The sequence below is a fragment of the Rhinoderma darwinii genome, chromosome 4, assembly GCF_050947455.1.
Source record: "Rhinoderma darwinii isolate aRhiDar2 chromosome 4, aRhiDar2.hap1, whole genome shotgun sequence".
Classification (NCBI taxonomy): Eukaryota; Metazoa; Chordata; class Amphibia; order Anura; family Rhinodermatidae; genus Rhinoderma; species Rhinoderma darwinii.
In genome coordinates, this window is record NC_134690.1 from 387942224 (window position 1) to 387962497 (window position 20274).

At 42.4% G+C, this 20274-nt stretch overlaps 1 protein-coding gene across 4 annotated transcripts in view; it reads left to right on the forward strand.

The window, feature by feature from the left end:
* Window positions 1-20274, forward strand: part of TRAF5 (TNF receptor associated factor 5) — a 42815-nt gene that overhangs the window by 20447 nt on the left and 2094 nt on the right. For all 4 annotated transcript variants that reach the window (XM_075863279.1, XM_075863277.1, XM_075863280.1 and 1 more), the window contains 7 exons: window positions 7292-7393; window positions 9049-9213; window positions 13966-14043; window positions 14202-14276; window positions 16051-16143; window positions 16565-16702; window positions 19815-19983. In XM_075863279.1, coding sequence (XP_075719394.1) covers window positions 7292-7393; window positions 9049-9213; window positions 13966-14043; window positions 14202-14276; window positions 16051-16143; window positions 16565-16702; window positions 19815-19983 — 820 coding nt within the window. The remainder of the gene's footprint in view (window positions 1-7291; window positions 7394-9048; window positions 9214-13965; window positions 14044-14201; window positions 14277-16050; window positions 16144-16564; window positions 16703-19814; window positions 19984-20274) is intronic.

Sequence of the window (20274 nt, forward strand, 5' to 3'; positions counted from 1 at the left end):
GTAAACACTGCCCACAATTAAAAGAAATAGTCACCTCCTATTTGGCAAGTATAGCCAAATAAGCATTTTTATAAAAATGCTCATAACTTTACAAATAATAAAAGTTTTTCAAAACTAATCACATTGTAGTTATCAGCATCATAGCGCCTATGAGATTAGTTAAGAGATTTAGGAGGGAATTAATAAACTAGTGACAGATCCTTTTTAAACTATAAGCCTGATACTGCTAAAAAAGAAAACTATAGTTATGCGTATAAAATTGATAATAAAAGAAACCTGTATTGTTCATGAAAAAACGTTGCAGAAGTCACGTCGATAGTCCAGCAAATAAAAAAGTTATAAAACCGGCTAAAAATGGGTTAAACGTGTCTGGTCCTGAAGGCTCAAAATAGCCCTGAACCAGTTAATTGTATTTCTTCTTTTTGAGAATTCATTGTCATCTGACATATATGAATCAACATTCATCGCATTACAGAGGATCACAGTTTGTGTATCGGACTTGTCATATACAATGAGTCATGTATGTGGATGATGATGGGGATTGGTTCATGTGTATTACTTACTGTATGAAGTGTTAAAGTCGACACATTTCTCGGCAGTAAGCGCCGCTCGGTTTCCTGGATTTACACTGGTACGTTGGTCTCTGTGGTGCACAGTAAAATCTATATGTGGGTTTAATATTTTATATATCAAAATCCTTTGTGGTTGGAGATTTTAAGCGCTTGTAAAAAAAACAAAAAACACTATTTTTAATTTTTGTGACTATATATATATTAGATAGAACATCTATGTTTTATCTGGACAGCCCCAGTGCACTATTAGAACATATTGACATCATAGAGAGGGCTCCCCCTACTCGGGACCTTTGACTATTTATGCATCCATGTAAAAGGATGGGCGTGGAAGGAGGTCAGCTACCAATATGTGTCATTTTTGGTCTAATATTACAATCAAAAAAGAACCAGTTATTATACACTATATAGACAAACGTATTGGGACACACCTTTTAACCCCAGTTTTGGCCTTGTGGACACAGCCTATTTTTTCAAATCTGACGTGTCACTTTATGTGATAATAACTTGGGAATGCGTTTACCTATCCAAGCGATTCTGAGACTGTTTTCTCATGACACATTGTACTTAATTTTGGAAACTACACCCCTTATGGAATTTATCTAGGGGCATAGTGAGTATTTTGACCCCACAGATTTTTTGCAGAATTAATTGGAAGTAGGCCGTAAAAATTAAAATCAAAATTTTTTTTGCCCATAAAATGTAGATTTAGCTTCGATTTTTTTTTTTTTCATTTTCACAAGGGCTAAAGGAGAGAAAGCGCCCCAATATTTGTAAAGCAATTTCTCCTGAGCACGGCAATACCCCATATGTGGATATAAATTGCTGTTCGTACCACGGCAGGTCTTAGAAGGGAAGGAGCATTCTTTGGCTTTTGGAGCTCAAATTTTGCAGGAATGGTTTGCGGCGCCATGTTACATTTTCAAAGGCCCTGCGGGACCAAATCAGTGGAAACCCCCCAAAAGAGACCCCATTTGGGAAACTACACCCCTGAAGGAATTTATTGAGGGGTATAGTAAGCATTTGTACCCCACTGTTTTGTTTTTTTTGCAGAATTTAGTGTAATTATGGCGTAAAATTGAAAATTTAATTTTTTTCTGATATCTGGAAATGTTACATTTTTACAAGGAATAAAGGAGAAAATGCACCCCAACATTTGAAAAGCATTTTCTCTCGATTACGGCAATACCCCATATGTGGTATTAAACTACTGTTTGGACACACGGTAGGGCTCAGAAAGGCAGGAGCGCTAGTAGGCTTTTGAAGCTCAAGTTTTGCTGGAATAGTTTCTGGGTGTCATGTCGCATTTGCAAAGCCCCTGAAGGACCAAAATAGTGGAACCCCCCCCCCCAGAAGTTAACCCATTTTGTAAACTAAAGCCCTCAAAGAATTTATCGAGTGGTATAGTGAGCATTTAGACCCCACAGGTTTTTTGCTGAATTTAGTGGAATTAGGCCGTGAAAATTAATATCAACATTTTTTACACTAAAATGTTGAATTTTTTTATTTCCACAAGGGCTCAAGGAGAAAAGGAACCCCAACATTTGTAAAGCAATTCCTCCCGAGTATGGAAATACCCCATATGTGGTCATAAACTGCTGTTTGGACACATGGCAGGGCTCAGAAAGGCAGGAGCGCTATTTGACATGCAGATCTTTCTTATTTGATTTTTAGGAGCCATGTCGCATTTGCAAAACCCTGGAGGTACCAGAGGACAGTGGAAGTGACCCCATTTTAGGAACTTCACCCCTCAAGGCATTTATCATTTGCCTGGACAAATGATAGGGCTCAGAATTGAAGAGCAACATGCGCATTTGAGACCTATTTTGGTATTTTCACAGCATTGGCCCACAATTGCAGGGCCCTGAGGTCAAATAGTAAAACAAACTCCCAGTAGTGACCCCTATCTTGAAAAATACACCCCGTAGGGCATATTAAGGGGTGTAGTGAGCATTTTGACCCCACATGCCTTTTCATTAGAAGTGAATGCGTAGTGGATGGTGCAAAGTAAAAATTGCAATTATGCACTGATACGCCATTTTAGTGCACAATATTTTGTGCCCAGTTTGTGCCACTGAAGACAAATACCTCATAAAATGTTAAGCGGGTTCTCCCGGGTATAAAATGCCATATATCTGGATGTAGACTGCTGTTTGGGCACACTGTAGGGCTCAGAAGGGAAGGAGCACCATTTGGCTTTTGGAGCGCAGATTTTGCTTGGTAGTTGTTCTGTTTGGGGTTTTGCTGGTATTTCCGTTTTTATAATGTGGGGGCATATGTAAGCTGTGCGGGGTACATCAGGGCATAATAAGAGGCTATAATAATGGGGTAAATAAATAATAATCTGCAGATGTGTGGCCAGTGTCGCACTGATAAATGGTGCCCGATCTTATCCGGTTTTGTAACGCTCTGCACATTTTGCATCAACATATTCTGAGAGTCAGAACTTTTCTATTTTTTCTCCACCAGAGTTGTGTGAGGGCTTATTTGTTGCGGGACAATCTGTAGTTTTCATTGGTACCATTTTGGGGTACATGCGATTTTTTTTTTTTGATCACTTTTTATTTCATTTTTTTTGCAATCCTGACCAAAAACAAGGAATTCTTTTTTTGCGGCAATCACCGTACGCTATAAATGACATTTTACTTTATTCTGCGTGTCGGTACGATTATGGCGATACCATATGTATATAGGTTTTTTTATGTTTTGTTTATTTGTTGCAGGACAATCTGTCGTTTTCATTGGCACCATTTTTGGGTACATCAGATTTTATCACTTTTTATTCCATTTTTTGGCAAGCAAGGTAACCAAAACCATCAATTCTGACAATGTTTTTTATTAGTTTTTTTACAGTGCTCACCGCGGGCTATAAATTACATTTTACTTTATTCTGCGGGTCGATACGATTACGGCGATACCAAATGTATATAGTTTTTTTTTATGTTTTGCAGCGTTTGCACAATAAAATCACTTATATACTGATATTATGAGAGCCATAACTTTTTTATTTTTCATCAAAAAATCTGTGTAAGGGCTTGTTTTATGCGGGACTGGTTGTAGTTTTTATTGGTACTATTTTGGGGTACATGCGACTTTTTGATCACTTTTTATTCTATGTTTTGTGAGGGGTGGTGACCAAAAAAATAGCGATTCTGGCATAGTTTTGTTTTGTTTTTTTGCGGTGTTTACTGTGCGGGAAAAATAACATTATAATTTTATAGTTTGTGTCGTTACGGACGTGGCGATACCAAATATGTGTACTTTTTTTTAAAGTTTTAATTTTTTTCCAATAATAAAAGACTTATTATAGTAAAAAAGGCAGTTCTTGTTTTCATTCACTTGAAACTTTTATTTTTACACTTTTATTCAACATTTTTATTAACTTTTTGTTTTGTCCCACTAGGGGACTTGAAGGCCTGCACTTCTGATCTTTATTCGAATACATTGCACTACCCACGTAATGCTGTCAGTTATTCATTGATAGCAAGCCTACCAGGCCCCGCCTCTGGGCCTGGCCTAATGGGCTTCCATACGTGGCAGACCAGGAGGCCATTGTTAGGCCTCCGGTTGAGGAGGAAAAGATCAGCACTCCTTGTGGAATGTAAAAATAAATCTCCTTTATTTTGAATAGCCAGCGGAAAAACTGCAACTTGAAGTGGACAGATTACATAAAGCGTCCGAGCAACGAGCCATAGCAATGATCGGCCACGCCGCGATCACACTGCAGCGATGCCGGTCGGCTTCAAACCACTAAGATGCCGCGATCGCATCTAAGGGGTTAATGGCAGGGATCGGAGCTAGCTCCATTTCCTGTTGTTACAGCTACACCGGTGGCTGATGTCGCAGGCTCAGCACAGTACAGTTACGATGTTTTGCCTTAAGACCTTGGCAACAACAACGTAATAGTACGTTGTATGTCGCCAAGGGGTTAATGATTGTATTCAGGTGTTTCATTCAGTCCCATTGCCACAGGTGTATAAATTCAGCACCCGCCATGCAGTCGCCTTTACAAATACTTGTGATAGAACGGGTCGTTGTAAAGAGATCACTGACTTCCAGCGTGGTCCTGTAATAGGACGCCACCGATGTAACCATTCGGTTCCTGACATTTCTTCCCTCCTAGATATTCCACCATCAACTGTGAGTGATATTGTTGTAAAATGAAAGAGGAACCGCAACTCCTCGAAGTGCAGATCACGTAAAGTTACAGAGCGGGGTCACCGAGTGCTGAGGAGCATAAAAGTCACCAACGCTCTGCTGACTAAATAACTGCAGAGTATAAATCTCCTCTGGCATAAACATCCACACAAATACTGTGCCCAGGGAGCTTCATGACATGGGGGCTGAGCAGCTGCATGCCAGCCTTACATCACCAAGCACGATGCCAAGTGTCGGATGTAGTGGTGTAAAGCCGCTGCCACTGGACTCTGGAGCAGAGAAAACGTGTTCTGTGGAGAGATGAATCACGCTTCTGTATCCGGCAGTCAGATGGATGAGTCTGGGTTTGGTGAATGCCAGGAGAACATTACCCGTCTGACTGCATTGTGCCAGCTGTAAAGTTTGGTGGGGGAGGGATAATGCTATGGGGTTGTTTTTCAGGGGTTGGCCTAGGCCCCATAGTTCTAGTGAGGGGGAATCTTAAAGGGTAACTAAACGTTTGACAAACTTCTGACATGTCATAGTGACATGTCAGAAGTTTTGATTGATGGGGGTCCGATCACTGAGACCCCCACCAATCACCAAAACGAAGCTGCAGAAGTGCTCGTGTGAGCGCTCAGCCGCTTAGTTTCTGTTCGGCTTTCTCAGGAAAGCGATGTATCGGAGTACGGGCTCATAGACTTTCTATTGAGCCCGTAGTACTCCGCTACATTGATTTCCAGAAAAAAGCCGAACAGAAACTAAGCGGCTGAGCGCTCACACGAGCACTTCTGCAGCTTCGTTGAGGTGATTGGTGGGGGTCTCAGTGATCGGACCCCCATCAAACAAAACTTCTGACATGTCAGAAGTTTGTCAAACCTTTAGTTACTCTTTAAATGGGTTGTCCAGCTTCTGACGTCTGATGACCTATCCACTGGATAGGTCATCAGTATGTCATCGGTGCGGGTCCGATACCCAGACCCTGCACCGATAGGCTGCTCCGGTGGCCTGCGGGCACCGGATGTTGTGGCACATAATGCTATGTATGGAGCCCGGAAGCAGTTGTCTCCGTACATAGCTTACTGCAGGTCGGCTACTACTCCGTGGCCGGAGCTAAGTTCTTCCAGCATGGACGTTCGGTGCACGGAGGCACCGGACCAGCTCATCTGTGCGGGGCCCGGGTGTCAGACCCCACAGATCATGTACTGATGACCTATCCAGTGGTCATCCGTTGTCAGAAGCTGGAAAACCCCTTTAATGCTTCATTATACTAAGACATTTTTGGACAATTGTAGCTTCCAATTTGTGGGACCAGTTTGGGGTTCGTCCCTTTTCTGTTCTAGAATGACTGTATCCCAGTGCACAAGGTCCATAAAGACTTAGTTGGTTGGTTGGGTGAGTTTAATGTGGAAGAACCGAGTCCTGACCTCATCCCCATCCAACACCTTTTGGGATAAACTAGAACAGAGATTGTGAGCCAGACCCCCTCCCCCAACATCAGTGTCTGACCTCACAAATTCTCTTCTGGATGAATGGGAAAAAACACTCCAAAATCTCATAGAAATCCTTCCCAGAAGAGTAGAAGATGTTTTAGCTGAAAAGGGACCAACTATATATTAATGCCTATGGATTTAGAATGGGATGTCATAAAAGCTCCTGTAGGTGTAATGTGTAGGTGTCCCAATACTTTTCTCCATATAGTGTATGTAGGCAGGTGATGAGAATATTGCTCTCTGTTACATAACTGATACTTCCCTTTTTTCCAAAGACAGGTAAACTATGGTAAATATAATTACCAAATCATGCGTTTACCTTTCAACACTATTTAACAGTTTACAGCTATAAATGAATAACTTTGTAACTACATTGCTGACCCTGAGTTACATCCTTCATTATACTCCAGAGCTGCATTCTTAATTCTACATGCTTCAGAGCTGAAATCTAGAAGCATCCCTTGCTGACTCAGTATCTGCACAGAGCTTGCTCTGGCGATTTGCATTCTGGGAAGTGTAGACTTTACACCTGACATTGTACAGTAATCTAATGTAAGAAAATCTCACCCAGAATGCAGTTCAGCATGTAGCATTGCAATACATTAGTTCAGCAATGGGTCTGACCACAAGCATAACCTATATATATGTGTGTGTGTGTGTGTGTGTGTGTGTGTGTGTGTGTGTGTAAAATGGCGACCAAGGATGAACATCTCTAATCAAATTAAGTTGAAAATTATTACATGCCTTAATCACAAACCGTGCACACAGCTATGGCCGTGTGCATTAGGCCTTAATTAGTAGAACATTGAGCCCCTTAGAAAGATAGGTGGCCATTTTTTAATAGTTCAGAGATGGTTAGAAATTAAAGATATCATCCAAGACAACCCCTTGTTAAAAAGAAGCAGTGTCTGGCCATACAATTCCCCGCAGCGACCATGTAATGCATGGAGGGGCCGGGTCCTCTATGACATCCATATGCGATATATAGACAGGGGTTGTCTGCAGGACACGACCCTATTAACTCACGTAGGGACAAGAAGGATACAAAAAACGAAACCTGAAATAATATAATGTTGTCTTCCGTTCTAGATCTTTAAAGACAATTGCTGTAAAAGGGAAGTCATGAATCTACTAGTTTATTGCCGAAACGCGCCTGACTGTGAGGTGAAGGTAGCGCTGGGGAGGTTCCAGGTTTGTATTTACTGTATACCTTTAGTCTATTTTTTATGTAAAAGGATCTAAAAACCTTTTGAATTCCGATATCATAACTTTATGAAGGTCGGGGCTCCATTCTCCTGTTCAATTCTTTCACATTTCCTAGAGGTAAAGGGTTATTCCCTTCTTATACTGAGTTTTTTGCAGGAGGAAAATTCTGCCTCAAAATTCTGTTTGGGATTTTGAGACAGATTTTGTCCTTCCTGCACGTCATTTGCCGCTATTTTCGCCGCATTTTTCGCTGCATTTTTCGCCCGCGGCCATTGAGTGCTACGGGCAAAAACTCTGCAAAATACGCTCTCTCTGCCTCCCATTGATGTCAATGGGAGGTCAGAGGCATAAACGCGCAAAGATAGGGCATGTCCCTTCTTTCTCCCGTGAGGCGGTTCAATGGGAGGCATTTTCAGCCGGTTTTTGACGAGTTTTGCAGAGCGGATTCCGCTCCAAAAAGCTCGTCAAAATACTCCGTGTAAACAGGCCCTTATATCTCAAGGATATGCCATCACTTTATGATTAGTGGGGTCCGACCTCCACCGATCCTGAGAATATAATGGTCACTCCAGCACAGATCCCTGCATTGCCAGTTGCCGCTGTAAAGGGAAAAACAGCGGAGACGGTTCGCTAAATCAGCCCCGCGGCTCTTTCATTCTCAGAATTGGTGGAGTCCCCAGAGGTCGGACCTCCACCCTTCATAAAGTGATGGCATATCTTAGCAATATACCACTTTATAAGATGGAAATGCCCCTTTAAATAATAAAGCTCTGGCTGCCTTCAGTCACCACTAGGGGGGGGCTTAGGAGCTCAGAGAAGATGGATTGCAGGTGTTAGGCCCCATGCACACGACCGTACAATCTGTCCGTAATTGCGGACCGTAATTATAGTCCGCAATTACGAACCAACGCACATCCATTGACCACGGACACCTTCCCGTTTATTTGAGGTGTCCGGGCCGTAGAAAGACGTCCTATCTTTTGCTTTTTACAGACCGTGCTCCTATACTTTGAGAGCACGGGCCGAAAATGCGGTTGGCCATCCGCGGCCAGCCGTGCTCATAATTGCGGACCATGATTACGGGCACAACCGTATTTTTCATCCATCGGTAAATACAGATCCACAGTCATCTATAGCTATCCGTAAATCATCCGCATATACAGAAGGGTGCCCGTTAATACGGTCCGTAGTGCATCCGTAATAAAAAAAAAAACAGGAAGGAATCTTGCAGATCTGTAGCTGTCCGTAATTATGGAAGCACCCATAGACTTCTATGGAGAGTACGTGCCGTAATTACGGACAAAAAAAGGACATGTTCTATCATTTCTACGGCATGGACACCCATCCGTAAAAATACGGAAACGTGTCCGTAGCCCATAGAAATGAATGGGTCCATAATTGCGGTCCATAAATACGGTCCATAATTACGGATGAAAAATAGTCGTGTGCATGGTGCCTTACTTGAGCCCTTTTGACTAATCAGAGCAGTGGGGCTCATGGGTCGACATCTTCAGGCTGTACAGACTCTTTCTTGAACGAGTCTACTACACAGCACCTGAGCCCCCTCAGCACATATTCAGATGTATGTTACAGATCCCCATAAAGCTTATAAAATCCATCGTCCTTTCCTTTACTGACAGGATCATCTTGGCCAATGTGTGTATGAAATGATCATGTGCAGCAACAGCGGCTGTCATGACAAGGTGATCCGAAAATACTTGGAGAATCACCTAACAACACAGTGTGAACTGAGAGATGAAACCTGCGCCTACTGCAAGAAAAGCATGACGTCTATTGATCTGCAGGTAATAACAAGGGGGCACATTGACACCTGACATAGTCCCATATGGGTACACCCACACTTATCGGCTTTTGGCCACTGCAGTATTTAAAAAAAAAAAAATTCCATTGAGAAAAATGACGGCATACAAAACCGATACTGGAGTTTCCATAGTTATAGAAGCATTTCCCAGAACTTCTCCCTTCAGGAAACTGCATGTCATTATAATTAAAAAAAATAAAAAATTATTACATAAATGATTTTCTCAGTTTACACTTCTTAAGACTATGTTCACATTTGTGCTATGACTTCCATTATTCTGCTTCGTCAGGTGATCAAAATAACGGGAAAAACAAAAGCACCAGATCTGTTGCATGACAAAAAACAACTTTACCCATTGACTTTAACGGGTTCCTTCGGGTTTCCGGCATTTTGCCAGACGAAAAAGCGCTAAGGGACTGACACAGATGTGAACAGGGCCTTATTAATACATAAATTGCTGGAGAACAAGGCGGCCACTAGGGGGAGCAATATGTAGACAGATTTTTACATGCTTATTATATGGAAAACTATAGTTTGCCATGTGAATTCTCCCATAATCATGATGTCTGATGTCACTTTGAAGTTTCTGTAAAGTAAAATATCAGGAAAAATGTGCCTGGGCTGCTGCATAGAAACAATCCAGGAATGCACTGGGTGACAACCACAGATCTGCAAGGCCCTGTGTAGTCTATTTTTTTATTTTTTATTTTTAAATTTAGTTTTTATTGAAGTTTTTACTATGACATAAATAGAGAATGTATGCATCGGTTTAGCCAACATGGCTACAAAAGCAGTATTACTCTTAATTAACATTATAAAGCATACAATGCAACATATGAAAACGAAGAATAAGGAACAAAGAAAATAACATTCATGGCTGCTTACACATGTAGTTAGACAGAAAAGGGATTGTATGTCCTATAATAAGGCACATAAAATGATACAAATGGTCAGGTCGGTAGATTCTCACATCAAGAGTGAAAGGCCCTGAAGAGAACATGGGGGAACAGGTCTCTCCAGAGCTTATAATATGTTGGCTCGTATAGTTATACATGAGAATCACATAAATAAATAGGTCCGCATTTAATTACACAGAATTACATATATAAACGGAGGGTGAAACATTTAAGTTGAGGTAATAGCAGGCACAGAAGCTCCCGATGTCACAAAGTCAAACCATGTGGACCAATGACTTGTAAATTTGCCTACAGAATTAAAGGGAATGTGTTGCCAGAAAAACATGTTTTTTTTAAAAAAAATTAAACATTTAGTGTGTGGGTGATTAAACATTGTTCAAATTTTTTTTTTTTTTTTGGCACGAGCCAGGAAATATTATAAATTATTTCTAATTTATAATACTACCCATTTTTGGTCACTAGATGGGGCTGTTCCCAAAATTGCAGCATTGCAACATTGGGTTAAAAGCCCTCGCTCTAGTGAGCTCAGCATCCCCCCCTCCTTTATCCTGGCTAGTGCCGGGATAAACGAGGGGTTTGAAAGGTTTAACCTCCTACACTGTGTGTCGCCATTTTTTGAGGTAACCCACAGTGTAGTAGGTTTACATACAGTAGTAAACACACACAAACACTAACATACATTGAAATCTCTTACCTGCTCCTGCCGCCGCGGCTCCCTCCGGCCCGTCCGCTCCGTTTGCTGCCGCTGTTCCATGTGCACAAGTCCGGAAGCCGCGACCGGAAGTAGTAATATTACTGTCCGGCCGCGACTTCCGGTCCACAGGAAAATGGCGCCGGACGGCGCCAATTTCGAATAGGACTGTGTGGGAGCGGCGCATGCGCAGTTCCCACACAGACGCCGTACACGGCACTCAATGGGACGGGAGCCGTTCGCAGTCCCTATGGGACTGTGGCTGCCGTATTCCATGTCTGTGTGTGTCGTTAATCGACACACACAGAAATGGAACAAAAAATGGCAGCCCCCATAGGGAAGAAAAAGTGTAAAAATAAGAAACAGTAAAACACAAACACACAAATGAATATAAACGTTTTTATTAAAGCACTAACATCTTTAACATATAAAAAAATTATTTGCGATGACACTGTTCCTTTAAGCCGAATCGCCACCATTTTTTTTCATGGCGTAGTCAAAATTAACCAGATTAATCCGCTCTGCTACCGTCAGGGGAACATGGGATTTCCATGTCCCAGCAATGACTAATCTAGCTGCAAAAATTATATGACCTACTACATAACGTAAATCCTGTGGAATTTCGCAAAGACCAATTAAACAAAGGGCTAGGGCCGGGGACAAGGAAACATTGAAATTAATTACTTTGCCAATAAAAGCAAATGTGGCTGTCCAAAAGGATAACACTAACGGGCAATCCCACCAAACATGTAGGTAAGCTCCTACTTTACCGCATCCCCTCCAACACAAGGGAGAGAATGATGGGTTAATTCTAGCAATTTGAGAGGGTGTTCTATACCATCTAAGTAAAATTTTATGAGCAGTTTCCCAATGACTAGCGCCTTTGGAGATTTTTTTAACCCAATGAATTGCAGAATACCAGTCTTGAAGAGAAATATCAAGGGCTAAATCTGTTTCCCATTTCTGAAGGTAGACGGGTTTTACCAATGTGTGAGGGTGTGTAACATTAGAGTAAAATAAAGAGATCCCCTTAAGCTTTGAATGTATACAGGTAAAGAATGTAAAGGCACTAGAGGGGCACATCGGGGTATCCAATCGTACAGACTGTAAGATATGTCGGATTTGCAAATATTTATAAAAATCCTGTTTGGGTAAATTGTGCTGTTGCATTAAAGTCTGAAATGAGAGTAGGGATGTGGAATCATAAAGGGAACCAATTTTAAGTATCCACACCTGCTCCCAACCATCAAAATTAAGATCAGGGGAATATGAACAAAGATAACGGAGTGGTAACTGGGTCAACTGTATACATTCTGATGTAGGTGTAGACGCTGTAAGATATTTCCAGGCAGTGAGTGATGCTGTAATTGAAGGGATACACTTATGTATTACGTTGTGCCCGGGTTTGTCAAGTGACAAGAGAGAGATGAGAGGAAACCCAGTGGCCACTCTTTCAATTTCCACCCATCGAAGGTTATTATGGTCTCTGTGTAGGCTATTTTGACTGCAGTGGATAGCCCCCATAGTTGCTGGGTCCCATAGCAGCTGCCATACCCGCTACCTGGTAACTAATCCAAAGTTTATGGGGCCCTATAGTTTTCAATATAGGGTGTAAACCTTACAGCACATTTACCTGTAATCATTCACGTAATACATTGCCTTACAAACCCTGCGACAAACCTCCCTGGATCATCATATCCGTTGTATTACAGTACACACAAGCCTTTGTAAGAATATTGCTGTCCTGCATTATTTATCATTGTGGTTGGTGCAACACATGAATTTTTTATTGGAATGATTTTGCCAGTAATAATAAGTCGTTGTGTTCCTCTGATATATTTTTAGTTTAGTGGTCCCGCTATATAAGCCTCCCCTGCGTGCTTCTTATTTTGTTTTTAAAGGGTTATTCCAATCACAATTCATATTGAGGTCAGTGGTACATTAAGCGTTCCTCAGTTTTATAAAATAGCTTTTATGAATTTTGGAATGTCACTCCATCATGTGCCGGGATGGAGCACAGATTTCATATCCTCTTTGACCTGGAAGATCCCCTGTGCCAATTGTCGCCCCCTGCTGGGCAATGCACTTGTTATGACTTGCTAATAAATCTTTCACTGTTATAATAATATTGCCCCCTATTAGGCTAAATGGGTAAGAAAATTCTCACCAGAACTATTCTTCCTAAGTTGCATATTTTTTCTAATCCTTCACTTGCCCGAGTATATAAATAGCAGCTGTTTTTAAACTGAAATATTATAGTATTGGGGTAGTTTTATCATATTTCATATCCTCATCACATCATCCTGCCACAATAACCCATGAAAAAAAAAGAAGATATTTTCTATTGTATTTATTTATAAGGGAGTCATTCTTACTCTGCTACCAGTGGGTGGCGCTAGGGGTGTCCATCTTCCTATGGAGGTGCCACTATAGAACAGAAGAGCCGACAGCTCCCCTACATTACAGAGTCAGATTGGAGTAGGGGAGTAATTGTCTCCTTGTAGTGTTTCTTTAAGACAGTGTTTCCCAGACTGGACATTACCATGGCGGGGACTCTGCAGACCGATTCCGATAACGGTGGCCGGTTCGCGTTGCGTATGTTCCAGCACTATTTAGTGACATGCACAATGCAAACAAGGCTGCAACGTCATCAGAAATAAATATATATAATGCTGCTGTTAATTGGGGTCTGAATACATTTTGTAGATCTGATAAAGGGTTCATGTGCGCTACTCGCTCATTAGCTTTGGGGGCGTTTGTGTGAATATAAAATGTTTGGGCCCCAGAAGACTTTTGTCTCAGTTTAGGTGTGTCGTCCATATGATAACACGTCACCTGGCTACGTTGGCCAGTCAATGATATCAGTTGCCCTCAGTGATGACATCATCATGGATAGAGTCTGGTGATGTCATCCATATAAAAAACGTGTTAGGGTTCTGCTGTGCGGCCTCTAGCTGGTTTGGGGTTCCCTGGCCTGAAGAAGTTTGGGAACCACTATGGGTTGAGAGGTAAGTACATGATGTCACAGTATAGGAAGTGCTGTATATGATATTTCTGTTTCTTTGATTTTTGATAATGTATTGCACTAAATATATAACATGCTGACCATTAATTTTTTGTTTTGCAGATTCACACAAGGAAGTATTGTCCATTATATCCAGTCTCATGTCCCAACAACTGCGGTAATACTTGCCCAAGAGAGGAGGTAAGCATCGGTCATACTGTTGACGTATGTACATCATGGAGTTGCCCCTAACTACCTCATTTTCTATATAGGCTTCTATAAAATGTGGCTTCCACGTTTTTTAGACCAAAAGGAAAACAAAATAACAATAATATAATAGTACGTATTTCATTTTTCAGGTAGATGACCATCTGGTTGTATGTCCGGAAGCTGAAGTGGAATGTCCGTTTACAAGTTATGGCTGCTATGTAAAGGTAATCTCTACATGTCAGGCATAATCTTAGTCACTACATCCCATGTGTATTACAGGGGTTGTACCATTAGTATTACCCCTGTCCATATGCACTGCACAGGACTCCCCTCTACTAGCCCAAAGAGCGACTCCTGCTCTGGAGGACTCATGCCCATTTATTTAGATGGGCACCATGTAATACTATATTTGGCCACTGGAGGAGAAATGTGCAACTACCTGCAGCTTATCCCCAGCGATCACAGCTGATCCCCAAGGAATTGTCGATCAGACTTGTGACGATCAGCTGAAGTTATGGTTAGGGGGAGAAAGGGAATCTTAACACCCGAATAAGAAAAACGGATTTATGGTTGTCAGCCTTATATTCTTTAGAAAAATGCTGTTTTTGTTTTTTTTAAAGGGGTTTTCCCAGAAATGATATCACCTGTCCACAGGATAGGTGATAAATGTCTGACCGCTGGGGTCCCCACCGTTAAGACCACTACCCATTACTGGAATGGGGATCCGAGCACCCCGTTCCTCCTCATGGCACGACCCCTGGAGAGGGCCAAACGCACGTGTGCGGTGCCGCTCCGTTCAGAGCCTATGGGACTGATGGAGGCAGCCGAGTACAGCACTCGGCAGTATACGTCAGTCTCATAGACATTGAAAGAAGCGGCATGCTCGTCCGCTGCTCTACTCAAGCTCCTTCTTACTGCGGGGTGATTCAATAAAATGGAACAGGGCGTTCGACACCCCCGTTCTAGTAATCGGTAAAGTACCCAGCGGTGGGGCCCCAGCGATCAGACACCTAATGTCAATACTAAGAATATCCCTTTAATATTAAAAATAGCGTTTGTTATATATGATTCTTGTCAGATCACTTTGGACAATATGTAAAGCTGGTCATACACATGAGACGGTGGCTGGTCTGACGACCGCTATTTCCCCCAACTCCACCATAAATGGGTTTGGATGTCTTTCTTCTTTTGTGTATGGCCAGCTTAAAGGGGTTTTCCTATAGTCGATATTCATCATCTATTTATAGAATAGGTGATAATTATCCGATCGGTGGGGGTCCGACTATCCCTAGAACTAGCCATCCCTGTGCGCCCCATATGAATGAAGCAGTACTGCGCATGTTCGGCCACTGCTCCATTCATTTCTATGGGACTGCAGATCTCCGGCAGCCTCATAGAAATGGAGTGGTGGCCGGGTATGCGCAGTAATGCTTCATTCATATGGGGCGCACAAGGACAGCCAGGTGAACCCATTCTTGGAAACGGAGGGGGTCCCAGCGGTCGGACCCCCACTGATCAGATATTTATTACCTATCCTGTGGATAGGTGATAAATCTTGATTATGGGAAAACTACTTTAAGACCAGATTCACATGAACAAGTGCAAACTCGGACGTGAAAAACGAGTTTTCACAGATCCCCATCGACTTGAGTCTATCGAGGGATCGGTGAAAATGGAAGAAAATGGGACATGTTCTATTTTTCAACGGACCCTTCACATGGTCCGTTGAAACAATGGCCGTGTGAACGGCCCCATTGAAAAACACGGGTACGCATGACGGCCGTTGACAGACGTAAACTACGGTTGTCTGAATTCAGCCTCAGGCTAGGTTTTTAGATGCGGATTCCTACAATATCCCTGCGCGGTCAGGCGGATCTATTGTCTTCTTCTATGGTAGGTGCGCCCCTCTCACGAGTCTCATCCTTGTCTGATATATTCTTCAAAAAGACCTTCCGATACCTTCAATTCTCCAGCTTGTTGTAATTTTATTGTCTGTAGGTAAAAAGAGGAAAACTAAAAGTACATGAAGAAACCTTTCTGAGAGACCATATGCTTTATGTACTGAATAGGAATACAAAGCTTGAGAAGCAGGTAAACGTGATCTGCACCCAACCTCACAGAATTCTTTCTTTTCTAACCCCATCAAACAGCCGTAGGAGGAAATATAGTCACCTAACCTGTGGCAGCAGTAGGCAGACTATTCTTTTATTGTATGGCATCTGTATAGGGTAGCTCTATGCTGGCACCAGTTATGGGAGAAACTCTACTGGCACTGTTTATAGGTATACTCTGATAGTGCTGCTATTATAGGGGTATATATTGACTTTGCCTGTTGTAAAGATCCCCCACCGTGAGTCCCAGTTATACTGTAGATAGAGCAGCCTGTGAAGATTTACACCTGCTGAGGGGTTAATAAAGTAAATGTTATGTGCAAAACTTTGTATGACTTTCTACAAGTTTTTGTTATTTTGCTTCACGTTTCTGTGTGATTGACTGTTCTGTGTTTTTCTAGATGTTCGATTTAAAGCAAAGTTTGGAACAAAAAGAAAGTAAAATTCAGCAGCTCTCAAACACCGTTCAGTGGTGTGAAAAGGAATGTCGCCAGTTTGTGCAGATCAGTGGTAACGGGAGTCACCTCACCAGCGCCCAGGTGAGGGGCGGAATTTAGTTTTTGACATAGTAGAATTAGGACCAAGTTCCATAAAAAATACTTTACATGGACATTTACAAAAATGTTGTAAGAATTTACAGACCGAGAGATATAAAACCAAACTATCCATCTACATAATTTTATTCTATCTATCGATGTATCTATGATATCTATCTCATGGCTATCTATCGATGTATCTCATATCTGTCTAATATCCAGGGCCGATTCCAGCTTTTCTGCCACCTTAGGCAAAAATTGAAATGGTGCCCCCCAGATTTTGATTGACATCCCCCTGGCTGTTCTACATCAATACCAGCCTCCTCCAACTCTTGCAGATGCGCCGTTACCTTGTACTCCCCTGGCATGCGCGGTGCAGCAATGAAGTCGGGCAGAGTACACCTCGCTGTACAGTGTGTGCCCAAGTAGTACAAGGCAACGGCACCTCCGAGAAAGTTGGAAGAAACTGGTAGTAATGTATAACTGCCAGGGGGATGCCAAGCATGGAAAGTTGGGTTTGGAGGCAGGACTATGTGACTCTTCAGTATAGCTGCACCGCCCCATGACCCTTTAATGAATAATTAGCAAATACCGTGCGCCGTTTTAAAAGTTGATTTGATCAATTTTGCTGCATCCGAAAAAAACATACAAACGAATGTTTGGAAATATTGTCAGGTCATGTATTACCACATGCTTCTGGTTCAAGGGGTTAAAACTACCAGACAGGTACCCATTAAATATACAATGAATTGAAAACAACTCCATCTACCCAGCAATTTTTTTTAATTATAAATATATAATATATTTACAGCTCTAGAACAAAGCTCAGTACATATAAACACAGCACCAGAACCAAGCTCAGTACATATAAACACAGCACCAGAACATAGCACAGTACATATATACAACACCAGAATAAAGCTCAGTACATACAGCAGCAGAGCAAAGCTCAGTACCTATATACAGCACCAGAACAAAGCTCAGTACATATTTACAGCACCAGAACAAAGCTCAGTACATGTATACAGCACCAGAATAAAGCTCAGTACATGTATACAGCACCAGAACAAAGCTCAGTACACATATACAGCACCAGAACCAAGCTCAGTACACATATACAGCACCAGAACCAAGCTCAGTACACATATACAGCACCAGAACAAAGCTTAGTACATATATACAGCACCAGAACAAAGCTCATACATATATACAGCACCGGAACCAAGCTCAATACATAAATACAACACCAGCACAAATACAGCTCAATTTAGTGCAACCCCTGCCGTATAGGTTTGTACGGCGTAAAACTACAGCTCCCAGCACGACCAGAACAATGGTAAGGCTATGCTGGGAGTTGCTGTTTCACAAAAAAAAAAAATCATACCCCCCATCATCTCGCTGCAGATCATACAGTGACTAGAGTACTGATTAAAGGCAGAATAAACATTTACATTAAGTGACTCACCGGTGACATCTTCTCAGATTCTAGTCCTTTTTTTCCTTTCTTCTCTATCTGGTCCAGACCTTTATGATGACTTCTTCCAGCCACAGCCCATTTCTGCAGTTTTTCACTCAGATGTCTTCAGCTTCTCAATTTCTGCACCTATAAACGAAGATAAAATTCTCATGGTGCCACACACTACGCCCCTAAATATAATACCGGCATACACTGTGTCCCTGATTATAATAGCACCATACACTGTTTCCCACACATACAGTGCTCCCTGTAGATAGTGCCCCCATAGAGCACCCTATAGTGACCCCCATGTAGATAGTGCTCCACATATAGCCCACCCTGTAGATAGTGCCCCACATATAGCCCACTGTATTTAGTGCCCCACATATAGCCCCCCCTGTAGATAGTGCCCTACATACAGCCCCCCCTGTAGATAGTGCCCTACATACAGCCCCCCTGTAGATAGTGCCCTACATACAGCCCCCCCTGTAGATAGTGCCCTACATATAGCCCCCCCTCTAGATAGTGCCCGACATATAGCCCTCCCTCTAGATTGTGCCACACATAAAGCTCCCCCAGTAGATAGAGACTCCTGTAGATAATGCTACTCACACTTTTAAGGGAAAAAAACAAAACTTTACATACTCACTTGATCCCGTTCCCACACCATCCTCTGGCAATGCAGACCTGCTCTCTTCTGAGTAGGTCTGCCGGGGCAACGACAGTCATCGCGCCACTTGCGTCTTTGAAAGGCGCTGATTGGCAGGGCAAGTCATTCTGCCCTGCCAATCAGAGCGATGACGTCATCGCGCCGCTTGCGTTATTAAAGGGTGCTGAATGGTCGGGCACGGAATGTGCCAGGCCGTTCAGCGCTTATGCATGTAATTGTATCTGCGTCCTATAGACACAGGTACAATTATAGTGCAGGAGAGGGTGGCGGCGGCTGGTTTCAGTGGCGGCGCCGCCGCCCCCTCAGAGGCAGCAGGCTGCTGCCTAGGGCGAGACGCTCATCTCGCCTCATGGACGGTGCGTGCCTGCTCATATCTATCGATCAATGTATCTAGCAATCTCATGTCTATCACCTACCTATCTCTATATAAATATATATCTATTGATTGTATATCTATCTATTAATGTCTCACATCTATCTACCATCTAACTTAAATTTGCACTGGCGTCGGAAAAAACAATCTTAATAGATTCCCCCCAAAGTATGTAATAAAGTTGGATTAGATTTCTTTCTACAATGATTAATCATTACTGACATATCGGACAGCGCCTTTAAAGGGTAACTAAACGTTCAACAAACGTCTAAAACGATGCGGCAGAAGTGCTCGTGTGAGCGCTGAGCGGCTTAGTTTCTGTTCAGCTTTTTACGGAAAGTCGATGTAGCGGAGTACGGGCTCTCTATTGAGCCCGTACTCCGCTACATTGATTTCTGGAAAAAGCCAAACAGAAACGAATTTGCTGAGAGCTCACGAGCACTTCTGCGGCTTCGTTTTAGCGATCGGTGGGGGTCTCAGTGCTCGGACCCCCAACAATCAAAACTTCTGACATGTCACTATGACATGTCAGAAGTTTGTGCAACGTTTAAATATTCACATCCAGTTTTTCTTTTGTGCATGAATAATTATATATTTCCTTCAATTCCATCCTTAGTCTTTGGCCACTTACATGGAGAAGGCGTCATTGCTGGAGGAGCAGGTCATGCAGCTGGTGCAATTGATTAGTAAAGAACAGAGCCGACATGACCTCGGACCACTCATAGAGGCTATAGAGAGCATCAAGCAAAAAGTGTCCTCTATGGAGGGCTACAGAGACCGATTAGGTATGTTCTGTCTGATGTCTACACTGATCTGTGTCCATGTACCGGTGCTTTAAAGCGGAAGTGGCGTGGGGACATCATGGCCGCCTCTATTTCACGTAACTTCACCAACATACACAATTTAAGCTTCCCATATATGTTAGACTAATGTTAGCGGGATCCCCTGACAGTCTGTATGGCTCTCCCCCTACCCTATATAGATGTCGGGGAAAACAAAGATTAGAGATGTTGGGTTTCAACGGTTATTATATGCCACCATCCAAAATCATATTTCCGGATATATTGACTTAAATG